Source organism: Poromitra crassiceps, assembly GCF_964638095.1.
Source record: "Poromitra crassiceps genome assembly, chromosome: 13".
Taxonomy (NCBI): domain Eukaryota; kingdom Metazoa; phylum Chordata; class Actinopteri; order Beryciformes; family Melamphaidae; genus Poromitra; species Poromitra crassiceps.
This window is the reverse complement of record NC_139644.1, coordinates 48155295-48168352: the sequence shown is the minus strand read 5'-3', so window position 1 is coordinate 48168352 and position 13058 is coordinate 48155295. Positions and strand designations below refer to the sequence as shown.

Here is a 13058-nt window from a genome sequence, read left to right as displayed (position 1 = left end):
GAAGCGTACGTGTCCAGAAAATTTGCATACGTTTTGATGGACAGAAAGTTGAAGAGGGATGAACTTTTTCTGGATGGACGTATCGGATGGTCGGATAGTCACTGTCCGTTTAGCCAATCAGAGTCGAGGTCTCGAGAGGAGGCATTCCGAGATTTCTTTCAACTTTTCAAAGAAGATGGCGGCCGAGGCGGTGAAGGAGGCTATAATTAATGCTGTGTACACCATCCCGCTGTTGTACAACGTGATAGTCAGTGTCACCGTCTGATTTCACCATCTAATCTGGTCATTCGGTGGCATTTTATTGCCACATAAGTAACGTAGCGCACAGAGCTAACAGCTAGCTGACGCCAGCTTTCTTCTTCTCTCGGTTTATAGGCGGGTCGCTGACACCTTCAAGGTGCTTACCGCCACCTGCTGTACAAGTAGGTTACTTGTACATGCAACGGACATAAATCTATCCGTCTATCCGTTCTGTCCATTTTCTGATGGATCAGTGTGGCCAAGGCAGGAGAGTTTTGATAAATAATCACTCAGTAATGTGGATCTAATGACTCAGTGGGTAAAGGCAAAGAGAACAGCTAGAACAGTCTGGTAAGTTCAGAAAATGACATCACGTTACTGTTATGCAGCCACTAGGGATGGGCATTTCTAGCAAAAACACTATTCGAAATTCGCTGGCCAAATTCGAATTTAATTCGAATTTCGAAAAAAAAAAAAAAAATGTAAAAAAAAAAAAAAAAATTTTTTTTTTTTTTTTTTTTACATTTTTAATTTTTTTTACATTGACATTTTCGAAAATAAAAAACAGTTTTGACAATCATGAGTGGTTGTGGTTCATTAAATATTTAGTAGGCTCAGGTCTGAGTGCCAAAGGGGTGCCAAAGTCACCCCCTCTCCCTCTTCATGGGATTTCATCCGCCATTCATTTTTCCATAAACCTTGCTTAAAATGCTTATAGCGATTTGACTATACTTAGAATCAGGGGAGACAATGCAACATTTCACTCAAAAAAAAAAAAAAAAAATTTTTTTTTTTTTTTTCGAATTTCGAATTTCAATAATAAAAGTCGACCTTGATAATAACAACGATTATTCGAAAATTCGAAATTCGATGCCCATCCCTAGCAGCCACTAGGAAAAGACACAACATCTAAAAGCTTATTTATGCTCCGTTTTCATCCAAAAATAAATGTCAGTTTCAAATGATGTAACCGTAACTGCCCACATACTGGATGTGTCTTTCACGTCGGTATAATGTTGAGCTATACATCCACTAGGTGGCAGTAAAGGGGTCAATGTGTGAGTGTGTGTGTGGTACTGCTGCTCCACTTCATGCATATCCGTAAGCTTTCAGAAAACAGCTGTTCAGAAGAGCTCCGTCCATATGTGTATCTGTATTTAATGTTGAGCAGAATTGGGCGTCAAGACGAGATGTAACGTTAGTGTCATATTTCCCCTTCAAACAAATCAAGTTATTCTGATATCACCATATCCGTATAATATCCATGTATTTCACAGGCCTAGTCCTGGTGCCACCACAGGTCACATGGTGTTGTTCTCACCTGCCCAAACAAGTCCAATGAAAGCTTTCAGCTCCATCATCTCTACACCTCCTCCTCCTCTACACCTCCTCCTCTACACCTCCTCCTCCTCTACACTTCCCTCCTCTACACCTCCTCCTCATCTACACCATCTCCTCTACACCTCCTCTACATGTCCTCCTCTACACCTCCTCCTCCTCTACACCTCCTCCTCCTCTTCACCTCCTCCTCTACACCTCCTCCTCCTCACCTCCTCCTCTACACCTTCTCCTCCTCTATACCTCCTCTACACCTCCTCCTCCTCACCTCCTCCTCTACACCTTCTCCTCCTCTATACCTCCTCTACACCTCCTCCTCCTCTACAGCTCCTCCTCACCTCCTCCTCCTCCTCACCTCCTCTACACCTCCTCCTCCTCCTCACCTCCTCCTCCTCTACACCTGCTCCTCACCTCCTCCTCCTCCTCACCTCCTCCTCTACACCTCCTCCTCCTCCTCACCTCCTCCTCTACACCTCCTCCTCCTCTACACCTCCTCCTCTACACCTCCTCCTCTACACCTCCTCCTCTACACCTCCTCCTCACCTCCTCCTCCTCTACACCTCCTCCTCACCTCCTCCTCCTCTACACGTCCTCCTCTACACCTCCTCCTCCTCTACACCTCCTCCTCCTCTACACCTCCTCCTCCTCCTCACCTCCTCCTCCTCTACACCTCCTCCTCCTCTACACCTCCTCCTCCTCTACACCTCCTCCTCCTCTACACCTCCTCCTCTACACCTCCTCCTCCTCTACACCTCCTCCTCCTCTACACCTCCCTCCTCTACACCTCCTCCTCATCTACACCATCTCCTCTACACCTCCTCTACACGTCCTCCTCTTCACCTCCTCCTCCTCTACACCTCCTCCTCTACACCTCCTCTCCTCCTCTACACCTCCTCTCCTCCTGCTCTACACCTCCTCTTCACCTCCTCCTCTACACCTCCTCCTCTTCACCTCCTCCTCTACACCTCCTCCTCCTCTCCTCCTCTACACTTCCTCCTCTCCTCCTCCTCTACACCTCCTCCTCCCATAAACCTCCTCCTCTACACCTCCTCCTCACCTCCTCCTCTACACCTTCTCCTCCTCACCTCCTCCTCTACACCTCCTCCTCACCTCCTCCTCTACACCTCCTCCTCTTCACCTCCTCCTGTACACCTCCTCCTCCTCCTCTCCTCCTCTACACTTCCTCCTCTCCTCCTCCTCTACACCTCCTCCTCCCATACACCTCCTCCTCTACACCTCCTCCTCACCTGCTCCTCTACACCTTCTCCTCCTCACCTCCTCCTCTACACCTTCTCCTCCTCACCTCCTCCTCTACACCTTCTCCTCCTCACCTCCTCCTCTTCACCTCCTCCTCTACACCTCCTCCTCTCCTCCTCCTCTACACCTCCTCTACACCTCCTCCTCTACACCTCCTCTTCACCTCCTCCTCTACACCTCCTCTACACCTCATCCTCTACACCTCCTCCTCTTCACCACCTCCTCTACACCTCCTCCTCCTCTCCTCCTCTACACTTCCTCCTCTCCTCCTCCTCTACACCTCCTCCTCCTCTGCACCTCCTCCTCACCTCCTCCTCTACACCTCCTCCTCCCATAAACCTCCTCCTCTGCACCTCCTCCTCCTCTACACCTCCTCCTCACCTCCTCCTCCTCTACACCTCCTCCTCACCTCCTCCTCTACACCTCCTCCTCCTCCTCACCTCCTCCTCTACACCTCCTCCTCCTCTACACCTCCTCCTCTACACCTCCTCCTCACCTCCTCCTCCTCACCTCCTCCTCCTCTACACCTCCTCCTCTACACCTCCTCCTCCTCTACACCTCCTCCTCACCTCCTCCTCCTCTACACCTCCTCCTCTGCACATCCTCCTCGCCTCCTCCTCTACACCTTCTCCTCTACACTTTCTCCTCTACACCTCCTCCTCACCTCCTCCTCTACACTTTCTCCTCTACACCTCCTCACCTCCTCCTCTACACCTCCTCCTCTGCACCTCCTCCTCACCTCCTCTACACCTTCTCCTCCTCACCTCCTCCTCTACACCTCCTCTTCACCTCCTCCTCTACACCTCCTCACCTCCTCCTCTCTGCTGTCAGTGAGCAGAGGAGACCTGCACATTCTATTTATGACAGATGAGTAAGAACATCTCTCTCTCTGTCTCTATCTGTCTTTCTCTCTCTGTGTCTGTCTGTCTGTCTGTCTGTCTTTCTCTCTCTCTGTCTGTATCTGTCTTTCTCTCCGTCTGTCTACTGTATCTGTCTTCCTATCTCTCTCTGTCTCTCTCCCTCTCCTTCTCTCTACCCCTCTCTCTCCCTCTCTGTCCCTCTCTCTCTCTTCGTCTGTCGGTCTGTCTGTCTGTCTGTCTGTCTGTCTGTCGGTCTGTCTGTCTGTCTGTCTGTCTGTCTGTCTGTCTGTCTCTCTCTGTCTTTCCTGATCATATATCTCTTCAGTCTGAATTGAAACAACCACAGTCCTACCGGGATGCACATAAAATAATAATGATCTTCTCTTCTCCTTCTTCTGTTACCCTACACTGCTACGTATATGACTTAGGGATGGGCGAGAGTACTCGGGTACTCCAGTACTCGAGTACTCGTTCATAACGTTACAGTACTATTCAAGTATATACTGTATACTATGATTAACACTTAAAATCTTCACTTGAACACTTTTGCAAACAATGTAATCACTTGACTTCACTCTGATCACTTTGGACTAGGGATGGGAGTTTCATGCATTTTCCTTAACCGTTAGTTGCGCACCTTAACAATCAGTTAATCGGTTATCGTTAACGTAGTTTCCCAACTTTACACTAGTTTACTTGATAAAAAACAGGCCTTCATCACAAAGTCACTAACCTACCTGTGTGTCTGTCTGTCTGATTCAGGAGGACACAAGGTGAAAATCAAACAGCCCCCAGAATGCTGCCGTCGTCCTCAATGCTAACCTGCCGTTCACCGGGGTGCGTTTGATTTACCAGCCATGATGAAGACTGAGCCCCCGTCGGCCACTGGGGGCAGCGGGGCCTCCGGGGGCAGCGGTGGGGGGAACCTGCGGAGTCCCTCGCCCCACCGCAACGCCTACGAGGCAGGGCTGGCGGCGCTGAAGCAGGCTACCGACCACCTCAACGCCACCGCCAACGGAGGCTCCGCCCCTAACCTCACCTCCAAGCCCGCCCCCCTGCCCCGCCCGGGGGGCAGAGGCCGGAGGTACGGCTCCAACGTGCACCGCATCAAGAACATGTTCATGCAGATGCAGTCGCCCGGCGACGACGAGGACGGCGCCAACATGATCGGTGAGACGTCGTGTTTTCTGAGAGAGACACCAGAATGTTTTGTTGTTGTTTTTATTTACGAGGGAAATTATATTGACATAGTTATTCTGCCTAATGGCACTTTTCCACCCCATGGTACCAGTGTAGGTACCGGTGTAGGTACCGGATCTGGTCGGCCCGCCAGATATGTTTGGCTTCATGACTTCACATAGTGTGATTGGCTGTACATCGGCTTAACGTGCCAAAAATGTCAGACAGCTTTAGAATTAGCTAACAAGCTAAGCTACTGATGTTATCGGACATTTGGGATTCAAGTGTACAGCAGCATTTCTCATGAACATGAGCCTTGCTTTTTGAAAATAAATGTGAGAGCGTAAAAATACACTTTATGCTAGGTAATGTACGCTAATAGCAGATATCTACCATCTCGTAAACACACATTTAAATACAATGGTATATATATATATATGATATTAATTCTATATAATGCTTGTGCATTAACACCAGTGTATTTAGGATGACTGAATGTGTGTATAATTAGTATTTTTATGCCTCCTCCAGGGATAGCCGAGCCAGAGGCATTATGCTTTCGGGTTGTCCATCCGTCTGTCCGTCCGCCCGTCCGCCCGTCCAATGTTTGTTAACGCGATATCTCACGAACTCTTTGACGGAATTTCGTCAAATTTGGCTCAAAGGTCAACTTGGACTCAAGGATGAACTGATTACATTTTGGTGGTCAAAGGTCAAGGTCACTGTGACCTCACGAATGCCATTTTCCAACTTGTTAACACAATATCTCAGTAACGCCTTGACGGAATTTCTTCACATTTGGCTCAAATGTCAAAGTCTGGACAAACATGGATGTCGACTGCTCACTTGTGGGTGGAGGAATATATCCATGGTGTGGTCATTCTAGTATTAATGCGCTCTAATGTCCAACAACATCAGTAGCTTAGTCATAAACCTATACAGAGCGTAGCTTGTTAGCTAAAACTTTTTTTTTTGAATGGCAAGCTAACTAGCCAACTAAAACCACAGTTAGTTAGTCTCCAACCAGCCGTTTATTGTGGTAAAACAGTGATATCAGTAGCCTGTACTACGAAGCTAGTTTAATGCCTTATCCGAGTAAGTTTGAGTTTAAACCTGGTTTAGCCGTACTACAAAGCAAGTTAACTTTCAATCACCATGGCAACTGACGCTACAAAGCTAACCTGGTCGCGACCAGGTTAGCTTAGAGGATAAGATCAAAATCCATGACAGACCCATATAATCGGCTCTCTGGAGTCACTCACCGTTCATATAAGATCGCCATATGAAAAATAGATTGCAGTCAACTGAGAATATAACAAGAAAAACATTTGTGGCTCTGTAGGCTACATAATTAAATTAAGCCTACTTACCACTTTATGTCTTAACAGCTCAACGATGCGTGGAGAAATATGATCACTATTAATCACCGCGGCGCATATCATGAATGGACCCTCAAATGGAGTGAGGGTGATATTCTCCTACATGCCAGAAAATCCGCATCGTCTCAATTCAGTTCAGCAGTTTTCTCTTTTATAGTAGGCTATTAGGCTTTATACTAGGCTATTTTATATATGAATTATTCGATCAGTGCAACCACACACATGAGTGATAGAGATCATTATTCATTGAGCATGCGTTTCTAAATCTATGGTCTAAATAGGCTTACAGATTGTGGAAATGTATAGACTGAGATTACATTTGTTGCTGCTGTATCAATGTATGCAGCTGTATCAGACAGAAATCGCTGATCGAAGTAAATCAAATGACTGATGTGAATACAAGCTGCTGCTTTAGACAGCCCTTCAGCAGACTATCCAACGCGGATTTTCATTCTGACATTAAATCGCGGATACATTAAATATCCGCTAAAACTCTGATCATGCACTGCGCTTTCATTGAACGAGGAAATGGGTGTGGAAATGGGTGTGGGCGTGGATCAACTCAGCTGTTCATACTGTGATTGGCTAGCGCACCTCTTTCGCGTGGACGCGCGCCTGTGCACGAGCGAAAAACGTGCGCGTGCACAGGCAGATCCCAGGTCCACTTACCTAGTAAAAAACCAGCGTCGTAGTATCAGTTAACTAGATAGCTTTGATCCTGTTCAGTCAAACCAGATCAAAGGGACTTATCGCGGATCTGTTAAACTAGTTTCGTAGTACAGGGCTCAGGTCTTCTGTTTCATGCCAAGCTAACACAACAACAACAAGCTAAGATGAAGGTCCCTCCATAGACCGATGTCAACAATAGTTTTCCCCCTGAGTTGAGTTACATTCTCCAGGGTTGATCTGGCTGGTAAATCAGCTACTGTAGCTAGTTAGCAATTTGTCCATTAGCAAGCAAGCTAATGTTATCAATGTTATAAATGTATCCAACATGATCAATGTTAAATCATCAGGTTGCTTGCTAATGCGGACGTCTATCTAGCTAACGTCACTGTTTGGCCTCAGTGCTCGCCTTGTTCAGACCTACAATCATAATGCTTGAAGTCGTGACGTCATCTGTAGTCGCAGGACTCTGAACAGAACTGTCAGGCCGAACACAGCCAGTACCTACATCGGTACCGACACTGGCTCATCTCGCCTCGACGCTACTCGTCTTGTGGCAAGCTGACGCCATACCAACAGGTGATGTGAAAACTCTGCAGACAACTGATTGGTCAGAGAGTATTGTCATAATGCTAATGGCAGCTACCAGGTTAGCTTACCCTCTTGCGTGTAGGGTTCCCCAAACTCTCCTGTTTTTTTAGCTGGTCTGTGACTAGCAGGGTAGTTAGAAGACCTTCTAACAATTGACTCAACTCAGCTGTTGTTTGCAGGTAAAGACATGAAGCTGTCTCTGCCGCGGGCCTCCAGCCTTAACGAAAACGTGGACCACAGCGCTCTGCTCAAACTGGGCGCCACGGTGTCCGAGAGGGTCCACCGCTTTGACCCCAAGCGGGGAGGCGGAGGCTCGGCCAGCGGCCTCTCCAAGCTCCAGGAGACCAGGAAGATTTTTGAACAGCGCACCCTACAGGTCAAATAAATATTTACAATAAATGTTGATGTTAGGCGTAGGTGAACCTATATGAAGACTTTGAACTATAACCTACTTGTCTAAAATGTGTTTAAATGTATATTAGAGGCTTACCTTTTCACTGTAGGAATTTTAAGGCAAAGGGCTGTCTTAAAGTTAAGAAAGAATCAAGAACAATTTTGAGAACTCTCATTTCAAGAATACCAATAATTTTTTATAGTAGTTTTAATAGTTTTTTCTTAGGAAGAAACAAGAAGGTTAAGGAAATACATTATATAAGAACTGTTTTTAGAATAGCAGTTCCCCCCTCTTTTTTCTTTCTTTCGACTAAAGAGACTAAAGTAACTTTTTTACTTTATTAAGACTAAAGTAAAAAAAAAGGGACTTGAGGAGATTTTTTTTCTATTTGAATGTTTCTGTCTCCTTCAGGAGAAGCAGGCGGCCACCAACCGGATCTTGCTGAAGAAGGAGCGTGCGTCTGGTTTCCAGGCCGGGCGTCTGGACGTCGTGGCTCGTTTCAACGGCTCTACCGAGGCTCTGGACCGGCTGGACCCCCCCACCGGGCCCAGGCTGGACCGGCTGGACCCTCCCACCGGGCCCGGGCTGGACCGGCTGGACTCCCCTACCGGGCCCGGGCTGGACCGGCTGGACCCCCCCACTGGGCTCAACCCCGCCTCTGAGCCCCCTACCGCACCTCCCGCTGGGCCCCCCACCGCACCCCACACTGGGCCCCACACTGGCCTTCCCGCTGAGCCCGGGTCTCGGCCCGGGGAGGCGGTCAGCCCCACGGTCAGCCAGCTCAGCGCCGTGTTCGAGAAGGCCGACTTGAGGAACGACCTTCTGCCCAGTCAGCCCACTGTGCCCACCCCCGCACCCAAACCACCTAAACCCCCCGCACCCGGGTCCCGTCCAGGGGCAGCCGGGGGAAAGGTGGGTGGCAGCTGGTTCACTTGAATGAAAAATGCCTAAAACACTGTTGAAGGGACAGTTCATCCCAAAATCTACACTGTTAAAGGGACAGTTCATCCCAAAATCTACACTGTTAAAGGGACAGTTCATCCCAAAATCTACACTGTTAAAAGGGACAGTTCATCCCAAAATCTACACTGTTGAAGGGACAGTTCATCCCAAAATCTACACTGTTAAAAGGGACAGTTCATCCCAAAATCAACACTGTTAAAAGGGACAGTTCATCCCAAAATCAACACTGTTAAAGGGACAGTTGGACTGGGGAGAGCCGAGACTAGCACCATGCTTCCTCCGACACGTGCAGTAGCCAGCTGCTTCATTTCGCTTCTTTTTTTTGTGCCCTCAAATGAATGGGATATTTGGTACATTGTGACGTCACGGTGGGTTTAGCATGCGCCCCACTCATGTGAAAAATAGTTTTTTTCCCCATTGATTATTACTGTAGTTCACGCGGCGGGAGCCCTTTAGGAGCAATGCATCCATTGGTAATGCCTACTGTGGCTAATGTTAGCCGCTAGTTAGTTATGTTACATGGCAGTAAAACGCCACTAAATGACCAAATTGATAGAACTTTTAACCATTTCGAGTAACACTGTTTCCATACGGATCACCAGTGTTAGTTTGTTGTTTATAACGTGGCTATATTCATAACGTTTTATATCTCGGATGCGTTATTTCGAATCCCACATAGGTTATGCCAAACCCCACATAGGTTACGCCTCGAATCCCACATAGGTTACGCTAAAACCCACATAGGTTACGCCTCGAATCCCACATAGGTTCCGCTAAAACCACCACCGCAAAGCGTGTGGGTTTCAGGACGAAACAGTCTCGAGCCACTAACGTCATCTTTAGAGCATAATATTCCTGGAATGCAAGTTTAACTAAACAGTTACATGTCCTCTGCATTCTACATAAAATTAAGATATTACGGGTTGTTTTATTTTGTATGTTAGATACTTATTGGCCAAGATATGTTTATGTTTATGGGGGAGGAATTCTGCCAGGTAAGGAGGGGAGTGTGGGCGGCCATCTTGCCAGCGGGGATTTCAGATTGAGTGGAGAGCCGTTTTGCAGGAAATCTGGGGGGGTAAGTCCCACTGATGTACAGCCTCAAGACATGGCTCTTCTCTTAGTCCCCGCCCCCCGGCCATCCTTGTGTGTCTGTTTTGTTTGTCCGCTGTCTGTCTCACTGACGTCTCCCGCGTAATCAAATCAAATCAAATCAAATCAAATCAAATACCTTTATTGTCATTGAACAGCTGTACAACGAAATTTAAGTGTAACTCCTTTCAGTGGTACAGAAAATAAATAAACAAAAGACGATAAAAACAATGTTTGTTGTATAGTGTTATCTTTGTCCACTATATGTGCACTAATGTTGGCCACCCCCTCAGTGTTTAGTATATTGTCTAAAGCATCTTTGAGTTCTTGAAAAGCTCTAAATAAGTTCCATTTATTATTATTGCTATTATTACTTCCTACTACTTCCTACTGCTATTATTACATTTCACTCAGTTAGGAACCTTACGAAACAAAGAGAGTTCGAACATAGTCCTTGTTGCGAACAGTTTCGTGTAGGAGCTATTTTCTTTCTTTTACTTAGCTGCTGCTAGCTAGCAGGTAGCGGGTGTAGTTTAGTTGAAATAAAATATATCCTACATGAAACTGCTCACAACAAGGTTTGTGGATTATCTTGATTAACGGGGTCATGATTTCTGGAAAGAGACATTGCTGTTGTTGTTTTTTTTGTTTTTTTTTAATGTTTTTGATTTGGGGCTGAACTGTCCTTTAAAAACAGCTGTTCGTGATTTACTTTTGAATTTCTGGGTCCATTTAGTTCTTTGGTATATTTTTATTTTTCCCTTATACTGTATAACTGGTCTAACATGCACTATACCAGCCAAAAGTCTGGACATTTCTTTATTGTTGTTACTATACTACTCAAAACTATGACTTGTTACATCTCTCTCTCTCTCTCTCTCTCTCTCTCAGGCGAAGGTGTCCCCTGCAGGTACAGAGGACCAGGACGAGGGGCAACAGCGGGAGCCGAAGCAGCCGGGGGTCAGAGCTGCATGAGGGGGAGGGGCTAAGAGAGGGGGAGGGGCTAAGAGAGGGGGAGGGGCTAAGAGAGGGGGAGAGGCTAAGAGAGGGCGCAGACTCTCGGCCGAGCAGCAAAGGAGTGGCGGGCATCGGCCAAGAGAAGGAGGAGGCGTTGTCCGGAAAGACAGGAGATCGGCTCTCTTCCTCTGAACAAGGTTATTATTATTATTATTATCCGTTTAGCGGGTTTAGGTTTAGTTTAGGTTTTATTAGTTTCAGTGTTAGTTTTAGTCTGTTTTTGTAGGGAATGCACAGTCATCAGTCTCGGTCGATAAAAGCTTTAAAAGTAAATACTGTATTGGCATCGGCCTGAAACCCACATTTCTGCCGATGTGACAGGCCGAAAAACTGACACTTTAATAAAATAAAATCAAATATGCACATATGGGTATTGGCATTAGCAAATGACCAAAAGATTGGCAAAAAATCCAATACCTGGCAAGAAGGGGCAAGATTCAAAAATGTCAGAAAAAGTATTGTGTAATAAGCAGGGCGCAAAAGTAACTTTTTTGTCCACTGGCTAAATGGCTCGTGAATATTCAAATTTGACCAGTCACTCAATAGATTACCATTGTTTTTTAACTGGTGAGTGAAGCAAATCTACCAGCCACTTGCATATTTAATGGTGGCTGGTGCTGATTTTGTGCCCTGGTAATAAAAAAAAACTCTTTTTATTGACTTCGCGCAGATGAACAACCATCAAAAAGACAACTATCACAGATGTGTGTCAGTCAGTATGTTTTTGTTATTAACCAGAATCCACCCAAAATAGCACTGTAGGCGTATGGATGAAATAAACGGACAAAGAAGTAAAGCTATTTTCTCTATCTTTTTCATTTATTTGAGTTAGTTTAATAAGCACACAATACAGTTTCAGCTATAGTTTTGTTGTTGCAAAGCCTTGTTTGGATTTTTATTTCAGTTAAAGAACATGTTTTTCCACAACTAGTTTTTGTTAACGATAATAACCCTGCCTCCTCCGCTGTCTCTCAAGCCAAACCGGAGTCTGGGGCCCAGCCGGGGACTGAGACCAGGGGCTCGAGTACGACCGGCGGCCCAGAGCGGGAGCCGCAAGCTGGCGAGCGGGGGGACATGGAGGCCGGGGCCAGGCTGGTGCAGGCTGAGGTCCACGCCTCCCTGGAGAACGGAGAGAAGGCGCCGCCCACATCCTCACCGTCCTCTGAGGAGAAGGCAGGCGAGGAAGAGGAGGTATTATATTAGCTCGTTTATTAACTCATTACCCGCCATTAGTGTCTATGAACGTCATTTAAGAGACAACGCTTCCCCGCCATTGCCATCATAGAACGTCAAGCCATCTCTTACTCACCTTGTGAAATACTACAGCACGTCTAGAGCTGTACAGAAGCAACCACCATTGTCCAACAAAACCACAAAACCACTCTCCCATCAGAAAAGCTCCATAAAACAGCTCCAGGCTTGCTGCTCAAAGCACTGGTCCAGCAGCTTTTAGCGAGCCACGGACTCCATGACAGCGGGGCAGCTTGTCACTCAAACCTGGAGGATTTTCTTTTCAGCAGGCGGCAGGCGCTGACAACACGTCCACAAGTCACTTGTCCTCAGGTAGTTTAGTTTAGTCATCCAGTTCCTAAACTCTCACACACTGTGTACATTTTAGCTGCTAGATTTGCTCCTGACCTCCAGACACGGACAACCAGTCGCTCGTTAATGCGATATGCCGATATCTCAGGAACGCCTTGGTGGAATTTCTTCAAATTTGCCTCAAACGTCAATTTGGACTCAAAGATGAACTGATTATATTTTGGTTGTCAAAGGTCAAAGTTCAAGGTCACTGTGACCTCAAGAATGCTATTCCCAAGTTCGTTAATGTGATATCTTAGGAACGCCTTGACGGGATTTCTTCCAATTTGGTTCAAACGTCGACTTGGACTCAAGGATGAACTGATTAGATTTTGGAGGTCAAAGGTCAAGGTCACTGTGACCTCACGGACACCATTTTCAAGCTTGTTAACGCGATATCTCAGTAATGAGTAATGCCTTGATGAAATTTCTTCACATTTGGCTCAAACGTCAAAGTCTGGACAGACATGAATTTCAACTGCTCACTTGTTGGCGGAGGCA

General features: G+C 46.6%; 1 protein-coding gene across 1 annotated transcript in view; it reads left to right on the top strand.

Annotated features, from left to right (window-relative positions):
• The window catches only part of LOC310788609 (neurabin-2-like), an 84947-nt gene that overhangs the window by 26481 nt on the left and 45408 nt on the right, over positions 1-13058 (top strand). Inside the window, exons 2-6 of the mRNA XM_083650136.1 lie at positions 4458-4865; positions 7690-7886; positions 8316-8816; positions 10984-11113; positions 11953-12167. Coding sequence (XP_083506262.1) covers positions 4553-4865; positions 7690-7886; positions 8316-8816; positions 10984-11113; positions 11953-12167 — 1356 coding nt within the window. The 5' untranslated portion in view covers positions 4458-4552. The remainder of the gene's footprint in view (positions 1-4457; positions 4866-7689; positions 7887-8315; positions 8817-10983; positions 11114-11952; positions 12168-13058) is intronic.